The sequence below is a fragment of the Anolis sagrei genome, chromosome 3, assembly GCF_037176765.1.
Source record: "Anolis sagrei isolate rAnoSag1 chromosome 3, rAnoSag1.mat, whole genome shotgun sequence".
In the NCBI taxonomy this organism is placed as follows: Eukaryota; Metazoa; Chordata; class Lepidosauria; order Squamata; family Dactyloidae; genus Anolis; species Anolis sagrei.
The window spans coordinates 92,570,355-92,595,922 of record NC_090023.1 but is presented as its reverse complement, the minus strand read 5'-3'; the positions used below and the strand labels follow the sequence as shown (position 1 = coordinate 92,595,922).

Sequence of the window (25,568 nt, the reverse complement as noted above, 5' to 3'; positions counted from 1 at the left end):
GATGTAGGCGAAATGTCAGGAGAGAATGCTTCAGCAACCCAGTGATTCCGGCCATGAAAGCCTTCGACAATGTATTTTGTTATTTATCTATTTTTTACTTGCATAAATAGAACTATTCAATTGTACAACCTGGGGGAAGGGAACAGCCTTGCTAACTCTTCGGCTTGCCTATAGAAATATCTCTAATAATGCTGGTAACCCTCGTGAGGCCTGCCTTCCACTCCCTCGGAGGCGGGCCTGGGCTTCTGCGTGGGCCTGCCTGCCTGCTTGCGTGAGCGCGCCTCCTTCCTTCCTCCCTTCCCTCCTTCCTTGGGCAGAGGCGGAGCCGGCGGGTCCCGCGTCGCGCCGTGCCCGGGCGTGGCCGCCTCCTTCGCTTTCGCCATGATGAACAAATGACCTCGCGGGGAATGAAATTTAAATTCCACAGAGGAGAGAGAGTGCTCTGCTTCGAGCCGGACCCCACCAAGGCCAAGGTGCTTTATGATGCCAAGGTGGGTGAGGAAGGCCGACCCACCCAACCAGACTGGGCCGCGCGAGCGAGGGAGGGAGGGAGGGGGCGCGCGCACTCCCTTCTGCTCGCTGGTTGGTTGGCTGCTAAAGAGCCTCGCGCCGCCCGCTCGTGCCCCTCCCTCCGTGCCCCTCCCTCCGTGCTCACCTCTTCTTCGCCAACTGCCGTTAGCGGAAGCGGCCTTCTTCCGGCGCTGAACTTCCGGTTATTGCCTCTTTCCCTCTCTCCCTTGTAGGCGAACGCGGATGTTTGCCTTTATGGTGGCCCTGCAGTCTTTGAAAGGGTTTTAAGGGTTGGCCGTCTTCTTTCATTCCTTTCCCATCCCTTCCTTTTCCCGTTCCAGACTTCTGGGTCTTTGGGAGGGGAACTATTTTATTAAGGATATTATTGTTTTGTTGTCGTTACAACCGAGGTGGCGGTGTCTCTGTTCTTTAGGACGAAAACAGTTCCCCAGGGCCCCCTTCCACATTGTCCGCTTTGAACTGGGGGGCCTTGATATCCCAGAATATCAAGACAGAAAACCCCACATTATCTGAGTGTGGACTCAGATAACCCCAGTTCAAAGCCGATATTGTGGGATTTTCTGCCTTGATATTCTGGGATATAGGGCTGTGTGGAAGGGCCCTGGGTTACATGGCAGTGTGGACTCAGGGCCCTTCCACACAGCCCTATATCCCAGAATATCAAGGCAGAAAACCCCACATTATCTGAGTGTGGACACAGATAACTCAGTTCAAAGCCGATATTGTGGGATTTTCTGCCTTGATATTCTGGGATATAGGGCTGTGTGGAAGGGCCTTGGATTACATGGCAGTGTGGACTCAGGGCCCTTCCACAAAGCCATATAACCCACAATATCGAGGCAGAAAACCCCACATTATCTGAGTGTGGACATAGATAACTCAGTTCAAAGCCGATATTGTAGGATTTTCTGCTTTGACATTCTGGGATATAGGGCTGTGTGGAAGGGCCCTGGGTTATATGGCAGTGGGGACTCAGGGCCCTTCCACGCAGCCCTATATCTCAGAATATCAAGGCAGAAAACCTCACATTATCTGAATGTGGACACAGATAACTCAGTTCAAAGCCGATATTGCGGGATTTTCTGCCTTGATATTCTGGGATATAGGCCTGTGTGGAAGGGCCCTGGGTTATATGGAAGTATGGACTCAGGGCCCTTCCACAATACTATATCTCAGAATATCAAGCCAGAAAAACCCACAATATCTGCTTTGAACTGGGTTATCTAAGGGCTTTTCCAGATGGATCCTTTATCCCAGGATCTGATCCCAGGTTTTTTATTTATCCCAGGTTATCTGACAGTGCGGACTCATATAATTGGATACTGGGATATAGGGCCTGTCTGGAAAGGCACAGAGTCTCCCTGCCATATATTCCAGTTCAAAGCAGAAAATTGTGGGATTTTATTCAGCTGTGTAGAAGGGGACTCAACTCAGTTCAAAGCAGATATTATGGATTAACGGTTATCTGCCATGATATCCAGTGAGGTAGCGGTGCCTCTGTTTTTCGGGAAGAAAACAGTACTCCAGAGCCCCTTCCACACAGTGCAGGAAATCCCACGTTATCGTCTTTGAACTGGGATATATGGCTGTGTGGACTCAGATAACCAACTTCAAAGCAGATATTGTGGATTATCCGCTATTGATATCCTGGGTTATATGGCTGTGTGGAACGGCCCCAGGTCGAATGTCCATTATCCTGAAATCCTCCAAATCTGTCCACACGTCTAACGGAGATTGCTCTCCTATATTTTAATCCACACAAACGTAGTTTCATGCGCAAAATTACAAAAAATGTTGCATGAAATTCCTTTCAGGTTGTGCATTTAGAGTTGGCGTCTCCCCTCCAAGATAATCTCATTTTGTATGTATATTCAAAAACAGGTGTGAAAAAAAAATCTGAAACACTTCTGGTCCCAAGCATTTCAGATAAGGGATACTCTATATAGCAGAGCTTTTTAAACATTTCACATTCATGACATGAGTCGTGTAACATGTTTTGATACAGTAATTTAGTTTTACTAGCAAACTGGAAGTTCAACTAACCTCTTATAAAAAATATGGACATACATAAATTGTAATGGGGACATAACATTTCTCATGCTAAGCCTTTCATTTATATATTTTTAAAATATATGATTTGTAAGATATTGCCTTCCACACAGCTGAATAAAATCCCACATTTTCTACTTTGAATTGGAATCTATGTCAGTGTGGACTTAGATAACCCAGTTCAAAGCAGATACTGTGAGATTTTCTGACTTGATATTCTGAGTTATATGGCTGTGTCGAAAGGCCCTGAGAGGCTTATTGTTATGTTTGCTTGACACACCTACATAGTCCAGCTGAGACACAGTTTGGAAAGCTCTGCTGAATAATGGCAACTATGTTTGACACTTTTGGGATGTGAAGGAGGAGACAGAAGAATGGGAGCCAAACAGGCAACATATATCCTTCTAATATTATTATTTGATGGATATCTAGAATTATCTGTGCCTTACCTTTAAAGGTAATGTTACATTGTGATAGGTGCATATGGATTATAATTTGGTACATGGGGCTAGGGAGAGTTTTTCCCGTGGCAGACACATAACTGACACAAATGAAAAACAAAACCAGCATTGGTGGGATGTGCATATTTGGTTTGAACATTTGTAAGGTCCTGCCCCAATATGTTTAAAATACAAGTTGTTTCTTATGGAAATGAAGTGGTTCACTTTTTCTCTGAGAAAGAATAATATGGTTTGAGTATCCCTTACTTCCTTAATCAAAATACATGGTACCATGGTAACAAAATTAATGTACATTGAACCATCAGAAAACAAATGTGCCACTGTCTCAGCCACCCATGTATATTTTGGGTTTTGGAATTCTGGATAAGGGATGTTCAAGCTATATGTGTAGTACTTCTTAAACTATCTGGTGTAGAGGGCCACCAGATTGTTTTTCACAGTGTCCAGTAGCAGCACAGTATGTACACCACTTTAATACAGCAGTTTATTTCCTGGAAACATGATGTGGACTACCAGTTTTAGTAGTACTGATTCAGAAAATCTGGGTGTGCCAGGGATTGGTGAAGTGTCATGGCTACACCTTCCCCCTTGGTATTAGTAAAAACCTGACATGTGTCAGGTAAATGCTAGCAGATGGCATGTATTTGTCATTTTCAAGTGTTGTGGGGAATTTTTGACAGCCTCCGAATTTCATGATTAGGACAAATGTGACAAGAACTTCCTCCTACTTCATAAGACACAATAGTACACCATGTAATAAGTTAGACCTCTTTTACACTGCCATATAACATCCAGATTATCTGCTTTGAACTAGATTATATGGCAGTGTAGACTCATTAAATCCAGAGCAAAGCAGAGAATGTGGATGCTTTGATAATTTAGATTATATCGCAGCGTAGAAGGGCCGTAGTTATCACTGGGAATATATTTACATGCTGGAACTAGCTTAATCTGCAGATCAGACTATTTTTAAAGTTACAAGAGTTGGTCAGGTGCTTTCATTTTTTGGTTCTCTGACAACTCCAATGACAATTTTGAAAGGCTTGTGATAAGTAAAGAGCCTCCCTCAAACATAATGTGTACTTTAAAGACAGCCACAGAACAACCTGCTACACATCCTTAAACACATTATCAGCCACCAAATATTTTGCTTCTAAATGTATTTAAAAAGAAGCAAATTCCAACGCTCCACCCAGTAGTATGTTAGTGATATGACAATTTTTTGTTTTTAAAAGTGTAGTACTGCCTATGTACTGTCCCATTTCTTTTCTAAAACATAAATACCACTTCTTCCAAATACAGAACTGCTCAAACCAAATATATTGATTAAAAAATAAAATTATTTTTATTACAAGCAGTATATGGTGCAAATGTAATAATTAGATAATTTTGAGTATTTATAGGATGAAACGTTTACCAAATCATGTACTATATAAATGTCTGATTTCAGGTTGTTGACATTATTATTGGAAAGGATGATAAAGGAAGAAAGATTCCAGAATATCTGATCCATTTTAATGGTTGGAACAGAAGGTGAGAACACATGTGCACATTGCACATAGTAATTCTTTTCATTCATGAAAATACTTTCAAAATGTGAAACATCCACATTCAGAGTGTGGAGTCTATGCACCTGTGATATCTGTGACCACAAGGCAGCAATTTTATATATCCACCTTAAATATAACTGTTATATTTATCACCCCAAATCTCCCACCTTTCAATTTTAGAGGATGGGTTCTAATATTTTGAGACAGAGACCAAGCTACTTATCTCAGCATCATCTGTAATTCTATACCCCTCTATCATCTTTGTCTTCACTTGCTTTTCCCTCTGAACTGAACAGTTCTCAAATGGTGTAATGTGTCATCAAAGAAGAGTTGCTTCAGACTTAACATGCTTTATTTTTTGTGGGTGTGTTTTTTTTAATACTTAGCTGGGACAGATGGGCAGCTGAAGATCATGTTCTTCGTGACACTGATGAGAACCGCAGATTACAGCGTAAATTGGCAAGGAAAGCAGTAGCTCGCATGTAAGGCTCAAATATCTCCATTGTAATAAATGATACTATTTGAAATACAAACTTAATGTACAAAACTAACTCAATCAATTATTAGCCTCCATTAAATACAGTTTTGAATAGTAGGTTAATGTTCATCCATAGTTAGAATTAGTAATTGAATTCAGGTTGATTATTGTTTTGATCTATAATTGTATCTTCTCTGTTAAAAGAAATTTATTGTACATACTGAGGTCCCTTCCAGACAGGCCCTATATCTCAGGATATGATCCCAGATTTTCTGCTTTAACCTGGATTATATGAGTCTGTATCACCAGATAATCTGGGATAAACAGAAAACCTGGGATCAGATCCTGGGATATAGAGCCGGTCTGGAAGGGCCCTCAGACATTTCCCTTTGTCTGCTGAACTTTTAGAATCTAGTGTCCCTATTATCATAAAATAGCCCAGGCCATATGTTGCCTTTGTAATGAAGGAAATGAATGGGAGTCCATGTTTGGAATTCTAGAAATAGGAGAGAGGTAGGCCTTATAATAGCTATTAGAACAATAATGGTGAATTAGAATTTCCGATAACTTCCCCCTTGCTCTTGTAAAAAGAGACACTGCTATCCTTTTCTAATCCTTTTTTATTTTGTTAGGTACAAATACTTTTAAAAGAATATTATGTTTGCTTGAAAACAGCCATCTTTGTCTTATTAGATGGGATTTTGTTTGATCCGTGATGAATAACATTTTAAAAAGATAGCTGCTTAGTTAGAATAGGTTGCAATCCTTGATCATGAGGCAAGCCAATAGTTTCTGAGACATATGGGAAATAGTTATTGGCCTGAACTATCCAAATGAGAATGAAGCCATGGTTTCCAAACCTGATGTCCAAAACTGTCACAAAGAAGAGCATGCTCATCTTGGTTATGTTTGAACCCCAGCAGCTGCTGGGTTCCTCTTATCTCAAGATTCAGGTTGCCATTGTTTTGACCACAAGGGTGAGAAGAGCTGTGATACTTTAAATATATAACAAAAGAATCTGTGGTTCACTAGTTTTGGCTTATTTGTGTATTCCTTCTCATGCTGTATTTTAATTAATTTAAGGAAGGATTTAAAAGCATTTAAAAAGATAGTAAGATTAATGTTGAACTTTGAAAAAATATTTTAGGAGAAGAAAAGGAAAGAAGGGGCGTCGGAGGTTGCCTGGTGTTGATTCTGTATTGAAAATCCTCCCCGCTGAAGAAAATGAGAAGACCAGTGTGAAGTGTAAGTTGTTCCTTACTTCACGTGCGTGGTGTGTTTGGGTATCAGAATGAGCCAGGATCCCACAGTGGTTGTATCTCCCCTTCAAACCTGGACTGCTTCTTCTCTCTACAAGTCTCAGAAACTAACTTTAAACACACCTTAGATTATTTATTGGGCTTGTAGGAATTAAAATAATCCATTGGGTTGCTGTAAGTTTTTCGGGCTGTATGACCATGTTCCAGAAGAATTCTCTCCTGACGTGTCTGCATTTATGGCAGGCATCCTCAGAGGTTGTGAGCCTTCAACAATACAATTTATATTTTAGAAGGCTAACTATTGCAGAATAGATTGAACACCTCAATATTCATTATTTATCATTGTTATTGGCAAGTATTAAGTATTGTATTTTATTTTTAGATGCTACCAGTTTTAGCTTATTCCATAGTTCATGTCTTCGATCAGTGAAGTCAGTAAGTGTGTGTTAGATGTCAAAAGTAACTCATTTTTTCTTCTACAGCTGTAAGTAGTAGTTCTTCTTCTGATGGCAGTGATGAAGACACAGATGAAGAAATAAGGAGTGAAGAAAGTGATACTGATTCGAAGACAGAAATGGTATGTTCATTCAAACTATTTTGACCCTCTTGGTGAAAAACAACTTCCTTCAAACAGTTATCAATCATTTCTGAGTACAAAGGGTGGATATACAGGGTTAGTCAAAATGCATAGGCCAATAAGCCATACAATTGAATGGCTTATTGGCCTATGCATTTTGACTAACCCTGTATTATAGATTTTCGTTCTAAATGTGAGGAACCTCCAGCCTGGTAAACTTGTGATGTTAATCTTATTGCAAGTTTTGGATTGGATACACTATAAAGCATGCCTATAGTAGACTAAATGGGACCAGTGAGAATGTAGTATTTTAATTTCTAAGTCGTAGTCTGATCTCAGTAGTCTAACATAAACCAAATCTGAATTCAACCCATTGTAAATTATTCGAAACAAATATTAACAAACTGTTATCATTACATGTGTATATTGATGTTATAGATGGAATGTTTGCCATTTGTCTGTGTTTGCCCTGCATTCAGGGACATAGGGTAGAATACAAATTAGGTGGTTGTTGTTGTTATTATTATTATTATTATTATTATTATTACAGAATACTTTCGTACACGAATATTCTGTTCTGTATAACATCATCTCGTAATACATGAGAAGAATGTAATTTTGTACATTTTTCTTGTAGAAAGACGAGCAAGAGACTCATACCAAAAGGGACATGGAAGAAAGAGCAATAAATATAGAAATTCCTGATATATTAAAAAAGAAGCTTGAAGAAGATTGTTACTATATTAACCGAAGAAAGAGGGTATGAATGACTTATATGAATGAAAATAGGTAGAAACATCTATGCTAAATTTTTGTATGCAGAAAAGAACACTCTAGTGTGATCATCTGCATGTCGACTCAAAAATAAGCACAATTGCATCCGTGGGTTTTGCTCCCAAGTAAGTCTCTGTAGGATTGCAGCTTTAGTTTTTACTAGAGGCAGAATACAAACTAGTGAAATAGTTCTAGATTGAAAATACATAGCTTGTTTCTTCTTTTGGTAATCAGTCAGGATACTTAAAGAATAAAAATAGTACATTATGAATAATCCTTGACCACTTTCCTCTTGGACAACATAGAAGAAAATAGAATGTAAAAAGTAGATTACTACATGGTCTTGTTTCTTGTAAGTAAGTTTGTTTTGCTGAGTCACATTATTTTTAGAGAAGTCATTTCTGAGGCAGAAGCTGCATAAATCAGAAATGGCCCAGCTATTTCATCATTGTATAGTTGGGAGCACACGTGAAGTGAACATTAAATAATGTAATGTGGTAGCTAGGTTTTGTGGGACATACTAGACTTGGAAACCAGACTCACTGAAAGTGAAACAGTGTACTTGTTCAACAAATAAGTGCAGTGAGCAATTGTTAACTGGGAAATGGGCCTTTTCATGTTTATTGTATTGTCTGCATGGCCTATAGTGCTTTCTATTTTTCCCCAATAGCATTCATTTTGTACAGTGTCCCCCTATAATATGCATAATAATGTGCATTGGTTGGAAATACATGTATTTTCCTATGGTAGTCAATATATGTACAGAATGACAGACATAAAAGGGATAGGTAGGTGAATGTCATATAGAATGTGTGCAAGACTCTATTTGTGAAATACAACCCTTCCGTTTAAAGTAAAATGAGTTTAAGAACAGGGAAGTCTATGATGTGCATTAGGTAGCTGCTGTCTACTGCTCCTCAAACAGTTGACTGGATTTCTGGTGCCTAACCTATTTTTATGTTGTTTTTTTTGCGTAAGCTTAAAACGTGTGTGTGAAAATATTGGTATTAAAAACAAAGAGCAGTCAGAAAATGAGTTTGGGTGATATTGCATAAAATCACTTCTTTAATTTGATACCTGATTGATTCTTTTATATAGCTGGTGAAACTGCCATGTCAGACAAACATAATAACCATTTTGGAATCCTATGTGAAGCATTTTGCCATTAATGCAGCTTTTTCAGCCAATGAAAGATCACGGCATCACCAAATGGCGTCACACACCAACGTGAATGTTCACTACATCCCGCCAGAAAAGAAGTAAGCTAGCGCTATTTCAGTTTTGTGCTTCTACAGCGACCATTTCAAATGAATGGCTAAATTTCCAAAGCAGCACATATTCACTTGCTGTTAATGAGCTTATAATTAGCCACTTGCCTATGATGATAAATACAAAGGTTAACTAATGCACTGTAGCAAATTTGTTGAGTAGTGAGATTATGGCTTTTTAGTTATCAGAAGAGCTATTAATAACTGCCTTGTTTAGTTTTTGAACAGGGAAAAGTCAGCTATTACAATTAAATTCTTCATTTGGATTATGACCTTGTCTTGGATGAAAGCCAGTGATCCAGCAGTTTATTGACGGAGTTTGGGGAATAAAAGCTTTTCCCACTCCCCCCGATGTATAGCTGCCTTTCAATACTGTTTAAGAATTCAATTATCATTTTATGTAACTAAGCACAAAGATTATTTTCACCTTGAGGAGAGGTGAGGAAACAGAAATGTGTTTAGTTGGATTGTAGAGGATTTAAACCCTCCCTGTATTATTTTGATTTGAAGGGATGTGTTAATGTGAAGGGTGGGAATGTTCTGGATTTTTATTAAGTGCAGCAGTAGTTTCAAATAGCATGAACCTTTTATAAGCACCCTAATTTCAGAACCACCACCAACAAAAACATGCACAAGATACAGTTGCATTTCTAAGACATGCCCCATTTTTACAAATGTTTATATAGGGGGAAAAGTGCATCTTACAATTGAAGAAATGCAGTAGTTCACAGAACTTTATTTTTATGATTCCTGGACTCCAGACCTTGAGATACCGTGTTCTTGGCAGATATTTTTCTCTTCAGAGTGTTTAGTTTGTCTTAGTTTCTGCTTGCATCCGTATCACTTCAGTATGTTTCTCCCTTTCCCCAATTAGATCTGTGATCATGTTATTGGTTTTTGTCTGTTATTCGTTTCCTTTGCATTGGGGATGGGGTTTTCCGAAGATCATACCATTATCATACAAAACCCACTTTTCATTGAATTCAGTCTTGATGATGATGACATTTAGCAGAGTCTATCAAAATTGTGGGTGCTTATTCATTTGAACAGCCAAATCCCATTAAATTTTGCACTATTTTGTAGAATAGTGTACACTGACTGTACAGAGCTGTTAAAACAGAATAACCTGTTTAGTTCTCCAAAAAGGAAATAAATCATCTACCTTGTAGAATACTATTAGTTAATTATAGAAAATATTTAATCATTTGTTTTACATCCTTATTTTTCTAGTGTTGAATTATGTAAAGAAATGGTGGATGGACTAAGAATAACTTTTGACTTCACACTTCCATTGATTCTATTGTATCCTTATGAACAAGCACAGTTTAAGAAGGTGACATCTTCCAAATATTTTCTTCCCATCAAAGAGAATGTAGCAAATTCCAACAGGTGGGTTTGGTGTTTTTAAAATACCTTCTCTTGAGCATATTTTCAATCATGTGCAAGGTTTTTAATCTTTAGGCTGAAACTTTGTTGTGCAATTATTCCTTTGGTGTCAAACATTCAGGCTAAGAAAAACTAGAAGGTAAAAAATTTGCTTTTTAAAAACTTGCATAATTAAGATTTTAATGTGGGTGCATGCACAATTCATAAATAAGTAACTTTTTACACATGTACAAGTTAACAAAGCCTCTGACTAAGAAGCTCCTTTTTACAAAGCCTTTTTTTTCACATCCAACCTTACTTTTCTCCATCTGCTCAATTTAGCTGGACATTTTGTTTTTGCCATGGACAGTATGATGAAAGAGAGCGGGAGAAACATAGACCTTTGTGTTGCATTGCAGAGCATTTCAGCAGAAAATAATGCAGTAAAACTAACCCCATTATAGCTACATGTTCTATAACAGGCAAAATAAATAGCAGTTGCTTCAATAATTTTACTGAGCACAACTGAGAAGGTCAGAAAGGAGCCTTTCTTACCAGTTATTCCCATGATAGATGAGTATGTTTGGCCCCCATGCTGTTTAACATACACACAAAATTGCTGGGAGAGGTTATCCGGAACTTTGGAGTATGGTGCCACCCATATGCAGATGACATCCAACTCTAGTTGTCCTGACCCTAAGCCAGTGCCTGTCATCATTAATGGTCTGGATGAGGGCAAGCAAATTGAAATTCAATCCAGGCAAGACAGAGGTACTCCTGGTCATTTTGAAGACAGATCAGGTAATAGAGATCCAGCCAATGCTGGATGAGGTCATGCTCCCCCTAAAGACACAGGCCCTTAGTTTGGGGGTCCTCCTGGACCCAGCACTGAACCTGAAGACCCAGGTGTCAGAGGTGGCCAGGAGGGCCTTTTGTGCATCAACTGCACCCATTCCTTGAGGAGACAGATCTGGCCACAGTGGTACATGCCTTACTTACATTCCATCTGGATTACTGTAATGCGCTCTACGTGGGGCTGCCTCTGAAGAGTGCTCGGAAACTTCACCTGGCCCAAAGATCTGCAGCCAGTTTGTTCACTGGGGCTGGTTACAGGGAGTAGACAACCCCCCATTGCAGCAGCTACACTAGCTGCCATTCCATTTCCGGGCACAATTCAAAGTGCTGGTTATGATCTTTAAAGCCCTAGACAGTACAGGTCCAGACTATTTGGCTACTACATCCCATTGTACAAACCTGAGATCTTCAGGAGAGGCCCTTCTCTCAGTCCTACCTCCATCTCAAGCTTGGTTGGTGGGAATGAGAGAGTTGGGTCTTCTCTTTCAGTGGCTATCCATCGACTCTGGAACTCCCTGCCCAGGGAAGCCAGAATGGCCCCCTTCCTGCTGTCCTTCTGATGCCAGGCTGTCCTTATTCAGGCACACTTTTAAAGAAGAAGGTTTTTAAGATCTAGTTAGGGGGTACTGTGGTTTTTAATTTTGAATATGTTTTAATAGATTTTAACTGATTTTTAAATACTGTTTATATTTAATTCTGTTTTAATGTTTGCATAATTGTATATTTTAAATTGCATACTAATGCCTTTATGTTAATCCACTTTGAGTCTCCTTCGGGAGAGTTAAAGTGGGGTATAAATATAACAATAACAACAACAAAAATGATAAGATAACACAAGAGTTGTGAAAAAAAAAAGAATCCTGGGATGTATTTTGGAAAAACTTTCAAATGGCATCTAGAAAATTCAAAATGTTTTAGTTTGCTTATGTAAGGCTCACTTGATGTGACTGTTTCTCTTCACATGTACCTATTGCTGATTTTGAATATAGCATTAGCTGGGTTATGTTGACCTACTCTCTTTTTGTGATGTGGGACCTATTCTTTTCATGCTATTTCTTCCTTTGGTACCATTTTTTTTTTGTTGAAGTAATGTGCGGGAACACACCCAGTTAATTAACTGAGGTACACCTGTATTACTCTCATACACTTCTTTCTTTTTGCCCTTCAGAAATCAAGAAGAGCTTTCCCCAAGCCCCCCTCTTCTGAATCCATCAACTCCACAGTCCACAGATAGTCTGCCTATGACAGTAGAACCTGTAACGCCTAAACGGCGAAAAACCGAGCCTGAAATACTGCATTCTCTAAGACGATCTACTCGTCACACATCCAACAGTGATAGATTGTCAGAAAGTAGTGCTTCTCCACAACCAAAACGACGGAATATTGATGCTCCTGCTTCAATGCCAAAATTGTTTTTGCATCTTGAAAAGAGTAGGTTGGGGTTAGGGGAAGGAGAAGATCTCTTTACAGGAAGGGGCAGATTATTTTTGTGAGCATTTCCCTGTTGGTCGTTTTTTAAAGAAATTGCATTAAGTGCAATGGCTTTTGGCTGTCCAATTCACTTTGTATATCACTGATGGAATAAGGGTAGGTTCTTGGGTGCCTAATCCCCCCCCCCCCCAAAAAAAAAGATAATAGCTATTTTTGAGCCTGAATGCATTCAGTTCAAACCTTCACTCATCAGCATTCCTTGCCCAAACAGATTTTTTAAATTGAGAACTGGAAGAGAAATAGGCTGGATCTCAATTTAAACCATGTGTGGAGTATATCAGCTGAAACTGATTACTTATCCTGTGGATTTCATTGTTAAATATAATTAAGTCTGCATCAGTCCCCATGTGGATTGTTTTTCATAGACTTTTGTTGTCTTTTAAGAAATCAAAATCAGCCACAAAATCTTAAAACATGTTTCTGGCTCTGTTGTGGCATCCCCTTCGTGTTTCCCTGCTTACATGTGTCAGCAGTAGAAAAGGAAGAGACTGTGGCAAGGCAACAACATAGTGATATTATAGCATTTTGTTTTATTAAATATCAGGAGAAATAGGGCTGCCTTTTTGGGCGGCAGCCAGACATCCTTGGTTATAGCTAATTCCAACTTAATTGCTTTGTAGAAGTACTTGGAAAGGAGCAGTGCTAGTCTTCAAACTGTATGGTAGGCAGCAAAACTAAAAACACTTGATAGTAGGTTGAATATGCTATATTGTACTGGGGAAGCATGTGCATATGAAGAGTTTTTCATTCCATGGGCATTGATATTATGGAGAATGAACATTGCGGAAAGGAGGTCACATAATAACTAAGATAGCAATTCTAAATATTTTTAAATAAACCAAAGGGCATGCTCTGCCCACTGCTCTGCTTTAATTTTATCAAATTATGTTATTTAAATATTACATAGTTGGAAAATGTGCTCTTTGTGAAGTTGCACTGTATTGTCATACAGTCTGCCATCCTAAATTGTTTCTAGAGTGTTTTCTTATTAACTACCTATTTTAAATGTGAAACTATTGTTATGGTTGACTATATCAGCAGTACACCTTGTTAATTTGTAGTTGTCTTCCTGATAGCACTGGCGTTGTTACCAGGAGAGCAGGTCTCACTAGGTGGCCCCGTTAGAAGTGTCTATAATGGTGTTTTTTTTTTTACAATTTTTTCAGCAGAAATCTATTATTTTTTTATAAATATAACCATAACATTTTTTCGTAAACAGTACAGGGAATTCCCCAAGTTACAAACACCTGACTTAAAAATGACTCAGTTAAGAACTGGGCACAGACAATATGAAGTGAGAGAAATTTACCTCTAGGAAGGGAATTTCATGCCTGTAAAAGAGTTCTAATGGAGAAAAAATGTTTCCACTGAACAATCCTTGTTTCCACAACAAGCCATTTTTTCCCCAAAATTCAGTTATCACAGGGACAGAAAGTGAAGTGCAATCTTCTGGACAGGGGCACAGACAGCAAAACAAACACCATAGGGGTATTAACCCTTCCCTGTGCTATCCAAACATTTTTGGCTAGAGTTACACTTCCAAAAGTACTTCTTCTTACTTACATACCAATTCAACTTAAGAACAAATATACAGAACCTGTTATGTTCATAACTTGGGGACTGTCTGTATGTACTTTTGAACCTTCTAATACACATGTGCTGAGCAGTTAATATTGCCCTTTTGCAGTGATGTTTTGAATCACATTGCTTTGTCTCTATGCATTACCAGCATGAACTGTTGTTTCCATTACTGCTGGTCTTTTATGGTCGCTGATTTTGTAATTAGATTTAGCGAAGTTTCATTTATGAATCACATTAGTACAAAACAAATTACTAAGAACTCTGAATAGTCTGGTATAGGAAAAAATCCCTGGGGTTGAAACCATGAGTTACTGCACCGAGTGACACCAACTCTAGTGATGCCACTACCTAATATGACTCTCAAGTGTATACATTTCATTTTACATCACTGTGAGAAGAAAGGATTGACATGTGTTTGAACATACTTTCTTTATTGACCACCTGATAGATGTCTGAAATAACTTAGGGGTTCCATTTTGTGATGTAGGATTTACCTGCTCTCTATAGAGAATAACTGTAAATGTCCAAATGGACTTGATGGTTACAGGCAGAGAAAAACTTTTCATAGCTGAGTAACAGGTCCTAGGCACAGTATATCAGTTAATATAATCCATTCATACTTTTTCTTTTGTAGAAACCCCTGTCCATAGTGGATCTTCATCGCCTATTACATTGACTCCTAGTAGAGAGGGTAGTGCAGTGTTCGCCGGCTTTGAGGGAAGACGGAACAATGAATTAAATGAGGTAAACTCTTGTAGTCGAAAAAAGTGGTATCCAGAGAGCTGTAAAGTTAGTTTTGGGAACAAAATATGTTTTTTAGATTCTGAAAATATCAGTCTCTCCCCCTCGTTGCATGACGCACTGCTGTTAGGAGCTATGGCAGAATATCAAGCCTTTTGAAGTGGAATGGAGGCTTGCCTATGTATCTTATGAGCTTCAGAAGCTGTTTTAGTCTTTGCTAAGATATGTAGAAGATAGCTGGAAATATTTAATAAGATTTCTAAGACAAATACATTACAGAACTGTTTGGCATCTTGCCTAGACAATCAGGTAACAATTTTGTTCCCATTTTATGTGATAAAAGTTGATTCTTCAGACTTTTTTCTGGACTATAGATAAATAAGAAGTGGAGATGAATTTTGGCTGGTCTTGTTTTATTGTGCTATATTAAATAACAAGCACTATGACATCACTTTAATGAGAACATGTAATGCAGCTGGTTTTTAGGTCAACAATCACCTATCTTAATTTTGAGGAATTCTATTTCATATTCAAAGCTGTTTTGAATTCTGAATGCATGTAGATCATGTAACCATTTCATAGTCTTTTAAGCATGAGCTCTGGAAATTGCTCTGGTTGAAAAGTGAAATAAATTGATGTAAGACTAATCTGGTTAACTATATAATTCCCAATAAAATATTGGCTGAATTTGTAACACGCTCTTAAATTGTTGCTATATTGTGTTATCTATAGGTTTTATCATGGAAACTTATGCCAGAAAATTATCCCCCCGAGGATCAGCCTCCACCACCTTCTTACATTTATGGGTCTCAGCATTTACTACGGATGTTTGGTAAATATAGTTTTGTTTTTGAACACTTAAAATGCCCTCCTTTGTGTTACCTCATGCAGTATGTTTGGTGTGTGCTCACTTGGAAGTAAATTGTTTAGTTTTTAACGTGTAAAGTGATGTGGATGATGATGGTTTTGCTTACGACTTAGTTGTGAGCCCTCCAACCTGAAACTGTGTGCTGTTGCCTGCAATAAACAAGACAAATAGTTGCTAATTCCAGTCCTTTATTGACTACGCAAAAACACAATGAAAATCGGGAGAGTGGGTAAGCCTGCCTCACCTCAGCATGACCAAAAAACAAAACAATGGCATAGATTTGTGCCATCAAAATGGAAATCATAAGAAAAGTGGAAACTAGTGAAAGGTGTTTGTCCATATATTTGGCAGAGAGATCGCAAAGAAGAAAAGGTGTTTAACTGTAACTATTTCTCTGAAACCTGTTAACTCATATAACACTCACATTTGTGTGAATTCACAGATAATCATTCAGAGAACCACAGTTACAGGTAAACTTTTTTTTAATACCTTTTCCTAAAGATGGTCACAATTCTGTCTATTTTGTGTTAATGTAAACAATTACTTTTTATAGCAAGGAAAGAAAACTACAAAATGCACTTTTTTTTTCTTTTACAGTAAAGCTCCCAGAAATACTTGGAAAGATGAGCTTTTCTGACAAAAACTTAAAAGTACTAGTAAAACATTTTGAATTGTTTCTAAGGTAAGATCATTGAAAACTTAACAAACCTATATACTAAAGTACGTAATCAATCTTACCAGTGTGAATTTACTATCAGTTCTATGTCATATGCACATGATATAGAACTGATATCTTATATAAAGTTAGTACTCTGCTATTGTTGTGTACCTTCAAGTTGTGAGTTTTCTTGGCAAAGTATATTCAAAGTATCTGTTCCTCTGAGGCTGAGAGAATGGGCCTTGACTAAGCTACCTGTTGAGTTTTCATGGCTAAGCAGTGATTTGGCCCTTCATTTCTGGAGCTGCTGTACAGTGCTAAAACCGTTACATCATGCTGGCTGTTTCCAGTACTTTGTAGTGCCTAAATCTTCCCAAATCTTAAACATCTAGACTTAACATTCACTAAACAATTTCTCATTCATTGCAGCATTCTCACAGTTGGCATGCAAGATTAATATTCATCATGTACGATTTCAAATTAGTCATTCTGTGGAATGTCATCATGGTAAAAGGAGTGATTTTGATTAGTCTTCTAATTGGAGTTTGCAATCCTGTGAGTAGGAAGCACTGATGAGGTGTAATTTAACATGCAGTAATAATGTATGAACACTAGTCTGTACTGGTGAGCAGTTAATGATGTGTCAGTGAATGAACTCCTTTGCGTTCAGATTTTTGAGGACTATATAATGGATTTATGTGAGGAAAAACTTATTTAATCATAAATTTGGAAATTAAAGTAGTTTCCTCAACATTCAAATGCAAGATGAGATGCATTTTTTAAGAAATGTATTTGTATTGTTTTTAAGGAGTGCTGCTTTTAAAGATACTTCAGTAGTTTCTAACAGGGACAGAACACTAGTAACATAGCCTTCAGAAGGTCTATTTTGAAGTAAGTCTTATTAAATTAAATGCAAACTAGTTCTATGTGTGTGCAGCCAAAATGGAATTTGAACATTCATCTTTTTCAGCTTTTGGTACATATTTTCTTTTCTTTTTCAGGTTCTTAGCAGAATACCATGATGACTTTTTCCCAGAAATTGCTTACGTCGCAGCCTGCGAGGCCTACTACAGCACAAAGAATCCACACGCCATCTATTGAAATTGTGGGTGCAGTAAATTGTACATATTCTGTGGTTGCTTCTTTATTGCTCTGCTTCAAGATCAGGAGGCGTTGAAATGTATCACTTCACCAGCATTGTCATTCATTTGACAAAAGAAAACCAGATTTCATTTCAGAGAGTGCTGACATTGCTTTCCAGTGCTACACATCCTTCACTGTTAAACAAAGTACTGCACTGTCTTCTGATGCATAGAACTGTGTACGAATAAAGTAAAAGGAATTAGGTGCATTAGAAACAGACTTCATGAGAAATAACCATCCAGTGTTCCACTTTAACATGAGCTTTTTCTTCAACATGGACTCCCAGCACATTGCCTGTATCTATTGCAGGAGTGGCATTCTACAAGTTCTCATTTGGGATTCATACTTCATTACATAAAGCTATTGTGACAAATGGATTTTCACAGAAGAATTAGCAACTGGTGTTTTAGTAAGGTTTCAGCTTCAGGATTCCTTGTGGGAAGGGTGACCTAGTGTTGGTTTGCTTTTTCCCACAGTAGGTGTGTGTTTAGCAGTGTCTGAATAGGATTTGACTGTTAATTCATCTCTTACGTGATTCCAATTGCTTTGGAGGGTTTTGAAAGCAATTGTTTAGAACAGGATGTACTTGTTGGCTTGAGAATGTCAAAATGAACATTCTTTGCCAAAAATGTAGCAAGAGGTCTCAGCACAAACAAATGACTGTTTACTGAACTGATGAGATATAGATTACCTTTTATTTGGGCTGGTTTGGGCTACTTTGTGTGTAGAAGTATAGACATAAGTATGCCTACTGTTTTAGTTAATACCATGGTAGCTCTGATGTGTAAATTAAATAACTTATAGTTATGTACTTTTGTGGCGGTAAAATAATTTGATTAATACAAGGATTGCTTTAAAATACTTGGTATATGAGCATGAACAACAACACTGTTACTTACATACATTGATCCCATAGTAGCATTAATCCCCTTCCCTTTTTTAATAGGGCATCTAATGGTCATCTCAGCCTATAAATGAAACAATTAATTTATATGCTGTTGAAGGCTTTCATGGCCGGAATTACTGGGTTGCTGTGAGTTTTCCGGGCTATATGGCCATGTTCCAGAAGCATTCTCAGGAGAGCCCGGAATAGAGCCCAGAAAACTCACAGCAACCCAATTAATTTATACAGAAACACCAGAATACTTAATTTCATAGAAATTCATTTTTATAGTAGTTCTGATTGGATTACAATTTAATGTTAAAATCTATCCTCCCCTCACCACAGTGAAACTTTCACTTTTAAAATTCACAGTCCATAGTAGGAGTTCAACTAACAACTGTTTTAGAGGCTGGGGGGAGGGCCTTCAAGAGTTGCCCCATGTCCACTCTTAGTATATATATCTTTATAAGTGTCACAGGACTTGTGAACATATGGAGAAAAATATCTCAGTTGCGGCTCACACGAGTGGCCATAGTAGTGTATCTTTAGGGGTTGAGTATCAAGAGAGAAATATGGGAGTCCATTATATAGTACGGCAAGTCCCTTGTATTAGTAGATTTTACATATTTGGTACTAACTCTGGGAGTGAATACATTGCTTCAATCATTTTTTTTCTGACCACAGTTTCTAAAACCATTTAGAATTGGTCTTAGATTTGAAGCTTCGAAATGAGTTGTTAACTTAGGTATAAAATACCAATTTGTGCAGAATGGTTAAATATTTATAAGTTACTTAATATAGTAGAATAAGGATGAATCCTAATTCTTAAATTCTTCAGTTGTATTTCAACACATTTTGTGTCATGTACTGTTTTGTTCCATTCAAACAATGCATAGAAATAAAAAGGGCTGGTAGTTGCACTGAAACATTTTTGTATGAATGAATTGTAAATAAAGCTGGCATGTTTGGAACAGTTTTTTCTGTGTAGTTTTGTGCATTGTAATATCCAAACTGTACACCCAATTGAGTACATCCCTAAAAGTCAGGTCCACCCATTATTAAAATGAGTGATGACTTGTCACCTGCTCAGACTCAGAATGCATGTCATCATGACCACAGTGGAAGTTTATACCTATCCGGAGGGAAACCTTACTGAAATAACATTTACAATTGTATAGATTTCTACTTAATTCATTTCCAGGGGAGTAGCATTGTCTGTTGCAGCAACTGATAGTGGTGTAACACAATAAGGATTTTAATGAATTACTTTGGTATACCTTTATTCTGCACAATAAGTAATGAAAACTTTTATACAGTGAATTTGCATGAAAAGCTGTCATTTATTTCTGTCATTTTATTTATTTATTTACAATATTTGTCCCCTGCCCTTCTCAGCCCTGAGGGGGGACTTAGAGTGGCTTTACACATCGACAATAATTCAGTGCCATAAAACCTACAATTAAATAAACATTTATGTTAAAAACACAGATTTAAAACATTAAATAATTACATCAAATTAAAATCACGTCCAAGATCGTAGACCAGAGCCAATCCAGTTGTCATTGCACAGTTTCTACATTCATTTATTGCATTGCAATTACTCTCCTAAAGCTTGGTCTCGTAGCCATGTTTTAACTTTCTTCCTGAAAGCAAAGAGGGAAGGAGCTGATTGAATATCACCGGGGAGGGAGTTTCATAGCCAAGAGGCCACCACTGAGAAAGCCCTGTCCCACGTCCCCACCAACCGCACCTACGAAGAAGGTGGAACCAAGAGCAGGGCCTCCCCAGACAATCTTAACCTCCTAGATGGTTCCTAGAAAGAGATACGTCCAGACAGGTAAACAGGGCCAGAACCTTTTAGAGCTTTATAGGATAAAGCCGGCACTTTGAATTGTGCTCAGTTGCAGATTGGCAGCCAGTGGAGCTAAAGTAACAGGGGAGTTGTCATCTATTTCTCCCATTTATAAATTAATTCTTCTGATATATATGTTACCATGATGTTTCAGAAGTGCAGAATGGCTTTAGGGGGTTAAAATATGAACAGACAGCAGGACAACAGCTATTATTAACTGAACAATTAGGGGTCAGCAGACAATAACATAGTAAATGTATTAATAATAATGTAAACCTAAATAGTCTTGTAGTTTGAGTAAAAGTATTAAGGCAAATTAAAAATGAAATTTCAAGAACCCATAGCTCCAAATATACCGGTATAAACAGAGGAAAACAACTTTTTGCCTTCAAGGTGTTTTGGACTAGAAAACCCTTGATTCCTAACCATTGTGGGTGTTAATATAGACATATTGAATATCAAGAGGGCATGAGGCTGCTTGCTTTCGCGTGGAAGGAAAGGAAGGAAGGAAAATTATGTAAAATATTTTTTTAAATTAGAGGAAAAGTTATAAGAAAAAGGGGAAAACAAAGTTTAATAGTACAGATTACTACTATTATAACAAGATGTTATTTTCTTCTGGATGAGGAAGTGTGGAGACTAGCTAATAGAAGCCTCTAGAACAGTGGTTCTCAGCCTTCCTAATGCCATGACCCCTTAATACAGTCCCCCATGTTGTGGTGACCCCCAACCATAACATTGTTTTTCTTGCTACTTCATAACAGTCATTTTACTACTGTTATAAATCATAATGTAAATTATGGACCAAACCAGGCAGAAATACCCAATGCACCCACATGTAAATGCTAGTGGGGTTGGGGGAGAATTGATGTTGTCATTTGGGAGTTGTAATTGCTGGGATTTATAGTTCACCTACAATCAAAGAGCATTCTAAACTCCACCAGCGATGGATTTGAACCTAATTTGCCACACAGAACCAACGGAAACACTGGAAGAGTTTGGTGGGTATTGACCTTGAGTTTGGGAATTGTAGTTCACCTATATCCAGAGAGCACTGTGGACTCACGCAATGTTGGATCTGGACCAAATTTGGCACAAATAATATATGCAAATGTGGAGCCTGGGGAAAATAGACCTTGACTTTTGGGAGTTGTAGTTGCTGGGATTTATAGTTCATTACAATCAAAGAACATTCTGAACTCCACCAACGATCGAATTGGCTCAAACTTCCCATATGGAATCCCCATGACCATCAGAAAATAGTGTTTTCTGGTGGTCTTTGGCGACCCCTCTGACACCCCTTCGCGACCCTCTCAGGGGTCCCGACCCCCAGGTTGAGAAACACTGCTCTAGAATAAGCAAATTACTTGCACAGACAAATTTGCCACACAGAACCAACGGAAACACTGGAAGAGTTTGGTGGGTATTGACCTTGAGTTTGGGAATTGTAGTTCACCTATATCCAGAGAGCACTGTGGACTCACGCAATGTTGGATCTGGACCAAATTTGGCACAAATAATATATGCAAATGTGGAGCCTGGGGAAAATAGACCTTGACTTTTGGGAGTTGTAGTTGCTGGGATTTATAGTTCATTACAATCAAAGAACATTCTGAACTCCACCAACGATCGAATTGGCTCAAACTTCCCATATGGAATCCCCATGACCATCAGAAAATAGTGTTTTCTGGTGGTCTTTGGCGACCCCTCTGACACCCCTTCGCGACCCTCTCAGGGGTCCCGACCCCCAGGTTGAGAAACACTGCTCTAGAATAAGCAAATTACTTGCACAGACAAACAATTCACCCAAAAGAACTAGCCCAACTTATCAGTAGATCAAAGTACTGTACCTTAATTTTTACCAAAAATGTTACCATCTCTGAATGGAATGGCAAAAGTCAAGAACTTAGTCCATTCTGGGAGAACCTAAAAGAAGGGCTGACCCCCCCCCCCTTTTCTTGGAAAAAGCAATTGATAATTTAACTGGGTTTTTCAATTCAGTATTCCAGAAAATATTTAGCTTTTGCCAACAACTTGATTACTTGAATCAAGCCAATTCAAGACAAACAGATGGCACAAATATTAGTTAATGGGGAGTTAATAAAACTATGTGAGATACAAAAAGGTATCTCACTCTCACTTATTTTGCTTTTTTTTTGTTTTGGAAGCTTTCTATAGCACTAAAAGAATATCAAAGATTTAATCAATTTCACTTTCTCAAAGATACACATATGCACATTGAAAACAGCAACTGTGGTCTGTCCATTTGGCACACGATGCCTGTTTGCTGACAAGAATATTTATTATTTATTTATTTACGACATTTATATGCCACCCTTCTCACCCCGAAGGGGATTCAGAGCAGCTTACAAGATATATATACATACAATATATTATATTATTAGCATATAGTACAATATCAGTATTATATATTACTATATTGTACTATACCATTATATTGTAATATTATTAGTAATATTGCATGTAATATAAAATATATAATTATAATATCATTATTAGTATTAGTATTATATTGTATTACACTATAATATTATAAATATATGTATATATATTATATTATTAGCATAGCACAGGAGACAAGGTGGAACTGTCTTCTGACCCCCTCTCTCTCCACTCTGGCCCAGAGCAGCAGTTGGTGCTGGGTGGAGGGGTCCCTAACTGATGACATAGGTCAGTTGGCAAGGGTTGAAGTAGCAGTGATGGGATTTAAAAAGAAATTTGCCCTTAAAAAAAAAAGAACTCTTTACCCATTAGGCAGCTGCAGGTGAGCCCGGCAGGTATACCCTTAAGCTAAGGAATGCACCACACCTTCTTCATTGCAAAGAAGATTGCATTTTATCTTTGTGATAACAACTATATCAAATGCATCCTAAAGTAAAGGTAAAAGTTTCCCCTGACATTAAGTCTAGTCATGTCCGACTTGGGTGTACGTGTGTGCTCATCTCCATTTCTTAAGCTGAAGATCCAGTGATGTCCATAGTCACCTCCAAGGTCATGTGCCCAGCTTAACTGCATGGAGCACTGTTATCTTCCCACAGAAATGGTACCTACTGATCTACTCACATTTGCATGTTTTCAAACTGCTAGGTCGGCAGAAGCTGGGGCTAACAGCAGGAGCTCACCCCACTCCCCGGATTTGAACCGCCAACCTTTCGGTCAGCAAGTTCAGCCGCTCAGCTTTTTAGCCTGCTACGCACCCGGGGGGCCCATAAATGCATCTTATTCTCTTACAAATCAATTGTCACCCTTTTGAACTTATGTTAAATAGTAGAAAACATATTATAAACAAGAATGTATTCCTCCTCCTGAGCAAAGATATATACACTGCAGTTCTGTGCTGTGTACTGAAATCTCCGTGTATGTTGTGAGACCCCTGAGGCTCTACCAAAGTCAGGGCACTGAAGAGCTACACTTAAAGATGGTGCTTAGAGTTTGATACAATTATCACAGAAAGACAAAAAATAAATAAATATGAAGATGCTGTAAAAATGAGTCATGGATAAATTATTTATCACACTGGTGATCTGTATGTCCATTAACAGCTAAAGGCTTTTTAAAAATAGAAATTACTCAAACTAACAGTCTTAGAGGAATTTTGTATCTCTAGAAGTAAATCTGTAGTCCCAGAAAGATCTCTGCAGTTGTATTAAAAAGTGTAGCTGCCTGTTATCCACAACCTTAAGAGTTTTTCTAGAATGCTAATAGTCTCCAAGTTTAGATGATTTAGTGGGGAAGTTGTGGTCCTTCAATTCCCCTTTGTCACAATACTTCATCAACATCTTGAGGGCCGCAAGTTTTCCAATAGCAGACATTCCAATAGTTGTCTGACTGAAGTGTTTGAACAGACAATGTAATAATCCAATATACCTAGGCTTTTAGTATTTTGTGTAGTCTGCTGTTACCGTCGTTGTCATCAAGTGTTATTATCTGGCTCTTTTCAGTATCCTCCTCGAGGCAGGGCACAACACAGTGAAAATACATAGATAAAGCATAAGACTATTAAAATACATATAATAAAATATACAGAGATCTAACACATTAAAATCATGCATATCAATAACATGTACCTTTTAAATTTCATAGTTTAAAATTGACTGGTTAGGCCTACATCACATAATCACCAACTTTCACTCTAGCTTTGGAAAACTGACTTTGCCCTCATTGCATTGCAAAAGGTAAACAAATTCCTTTCGTGCACTTTTTGCTGTTATTTAATGTCTTGCCATTCTTTTTCTTTATTAAGAATTTAGAATTAAAGTCTTTAGAAAAACTTTCTCCTCAGTTTGTAACATTTTGCAAGCACTTTTCAGAAAGCCCCAAGTTCCTAACCAATTTAATAAATTAATATTTTTTAAAAATGTTGCTCAACCTGAGCCACAAAGGTAAAGCCCGTGGCAAGGGGAGACTTTAAGGCCAACGTGAAAGAGGCTAGATGAGGCTTTGAGGGGATAGGATGATTCAAGACTTCTCGCTATATGTGACAAGGGGTGGAGGCACCTATAAATAGTAGAGGTGTGTGTGGTACCCATTTCTTCCGTTTCATCCGTTCTTTCATTCCTTTTGTTTCGAGTGGGAGCAAAAAATGGGAACCCTTCCCCTGGAATGAAAATAACCTCAGAATGAAAGAAAGTGAGAAGAGGTTGTTGCCTGCCTTTCAGCTGATGTGGTACTCCTCACACAACCTATGGAGAATTGCTCTCCGAGCCCTGCCTGTTGGGTCAATTGGAGAAGAAGAATGCTATCTGCCTCGCCTGCTGCCTACCTCAACTTACCTGCAGCCTCTCGTCTCTGCTGCAGATCGAGGGGAAAGCATCATAGGAGGAGTGGTATCTAACGTAACTCTGATGCTTTTAATCCACATTGTAATGAAGGATATAAGAACAAACCATGCCATTGCCAAAAATGATGGGAAGGGGAGGGGAATTCCCCCCATTGCTGCCAGTTAAAGAAAAAATGAAATGGTGGGGCTGAGCACTGAGTGTGTGTGATGTGTGGAGTATCTTTGACATCTGGCAGGAAGGAATGGTGCCCTGCTCTGCCTCCCTCCTCCTGCTGCTTCTGGAGAAGTTAGAGGGTGGGGCAGTGGGAGGAAAGAGGGAATGTTTTTAAGATTTCATTTATAGAAAGAAAAAAACATCCCTAAAAATCAAGGGATGACCCAAA

General features: G+C 38.2%; 1 protein-coding gene across 6 annotated transcripts; it reads left to right on the top strand.

Annotated features, from left to right (window-relative positions):
• Positions 1–294: 294 nt before the first annotated feature.
• Positions 295–19,503, top strand: MSL3 (MSL complex subunit 3). Of its 6 annotated transcripts, XR_010909674.1 has the most exons (15): positions 295–491; positions 4,492–4,574; positions 4,978–5,073; positions 6,217–6,314; positions 6,811–6,905; positions 7,543–7,665; positions 8,778–8,938; positions 10,178–10,336; positions 12,336–12,598; positions 14,874–14,983; positions 15,713–15,812; positions 16,291–16,318; positions 16,446–16,530; positions 16,936–17,061; positions 17,508–17,597. XR_010909674.1 is itself a non-coding variant. In XM_060769953.2 (14 exons), exons 1-13 carry the CDS (start codon positions 393–395, stop codon positions 16,483–16,485), a joined length of 1,455 nt encoding a protein of 484 aa, XP_060625936.2. In that variant the 5' UTR covers positions 295–392; the 3' UTR covers positions 16,486–16,530; positions 17,508–17,594. The 6 variants fall into 6 exon arrangements, 4 of the variants coding, with proteins under 4 accessions (XP_060625936.2, XP_060625935.2, XP_060625938.2 ...); XR_010909673.1 differs by lacking the exon at positions 16,291–16,318; XM_060769953.2 differs by lacking the exon at positions 16,936–17,061 and having other exon boundaries at positions 17,508–17,594.
• Positions 19,504–25,568: the final 6,065 nt, after the last annotated feature.

What these genes read in the sequence shown, in the direction of transcription:
- MSL3 (XM_060769955.2), top strand. Translation starts at nt 393, where the DNA reads ATGACCTCGCGGGGAATGAAATTTAAATTCCACAGAGGAGAGAGAGTG. An exon ending in AGGAAAGCAGTAGCTCGCAT is followed by an intron (nt 5,074 to 6,216) that starts GTAAGGCTCAAA and finishes AAAATATTTTAG; the next exon opens with GAGAAGAAAAGGAAAGAAGG. An exon ending in CTGATTCGAAGACAGAAATG is followed by an intron (nt 6,906 to 7,542) that starts GTATGTTCATTC and finishes TTTTTCTTGTAG; the next exon opens with AAAGACGAGCAAGAGACTCA.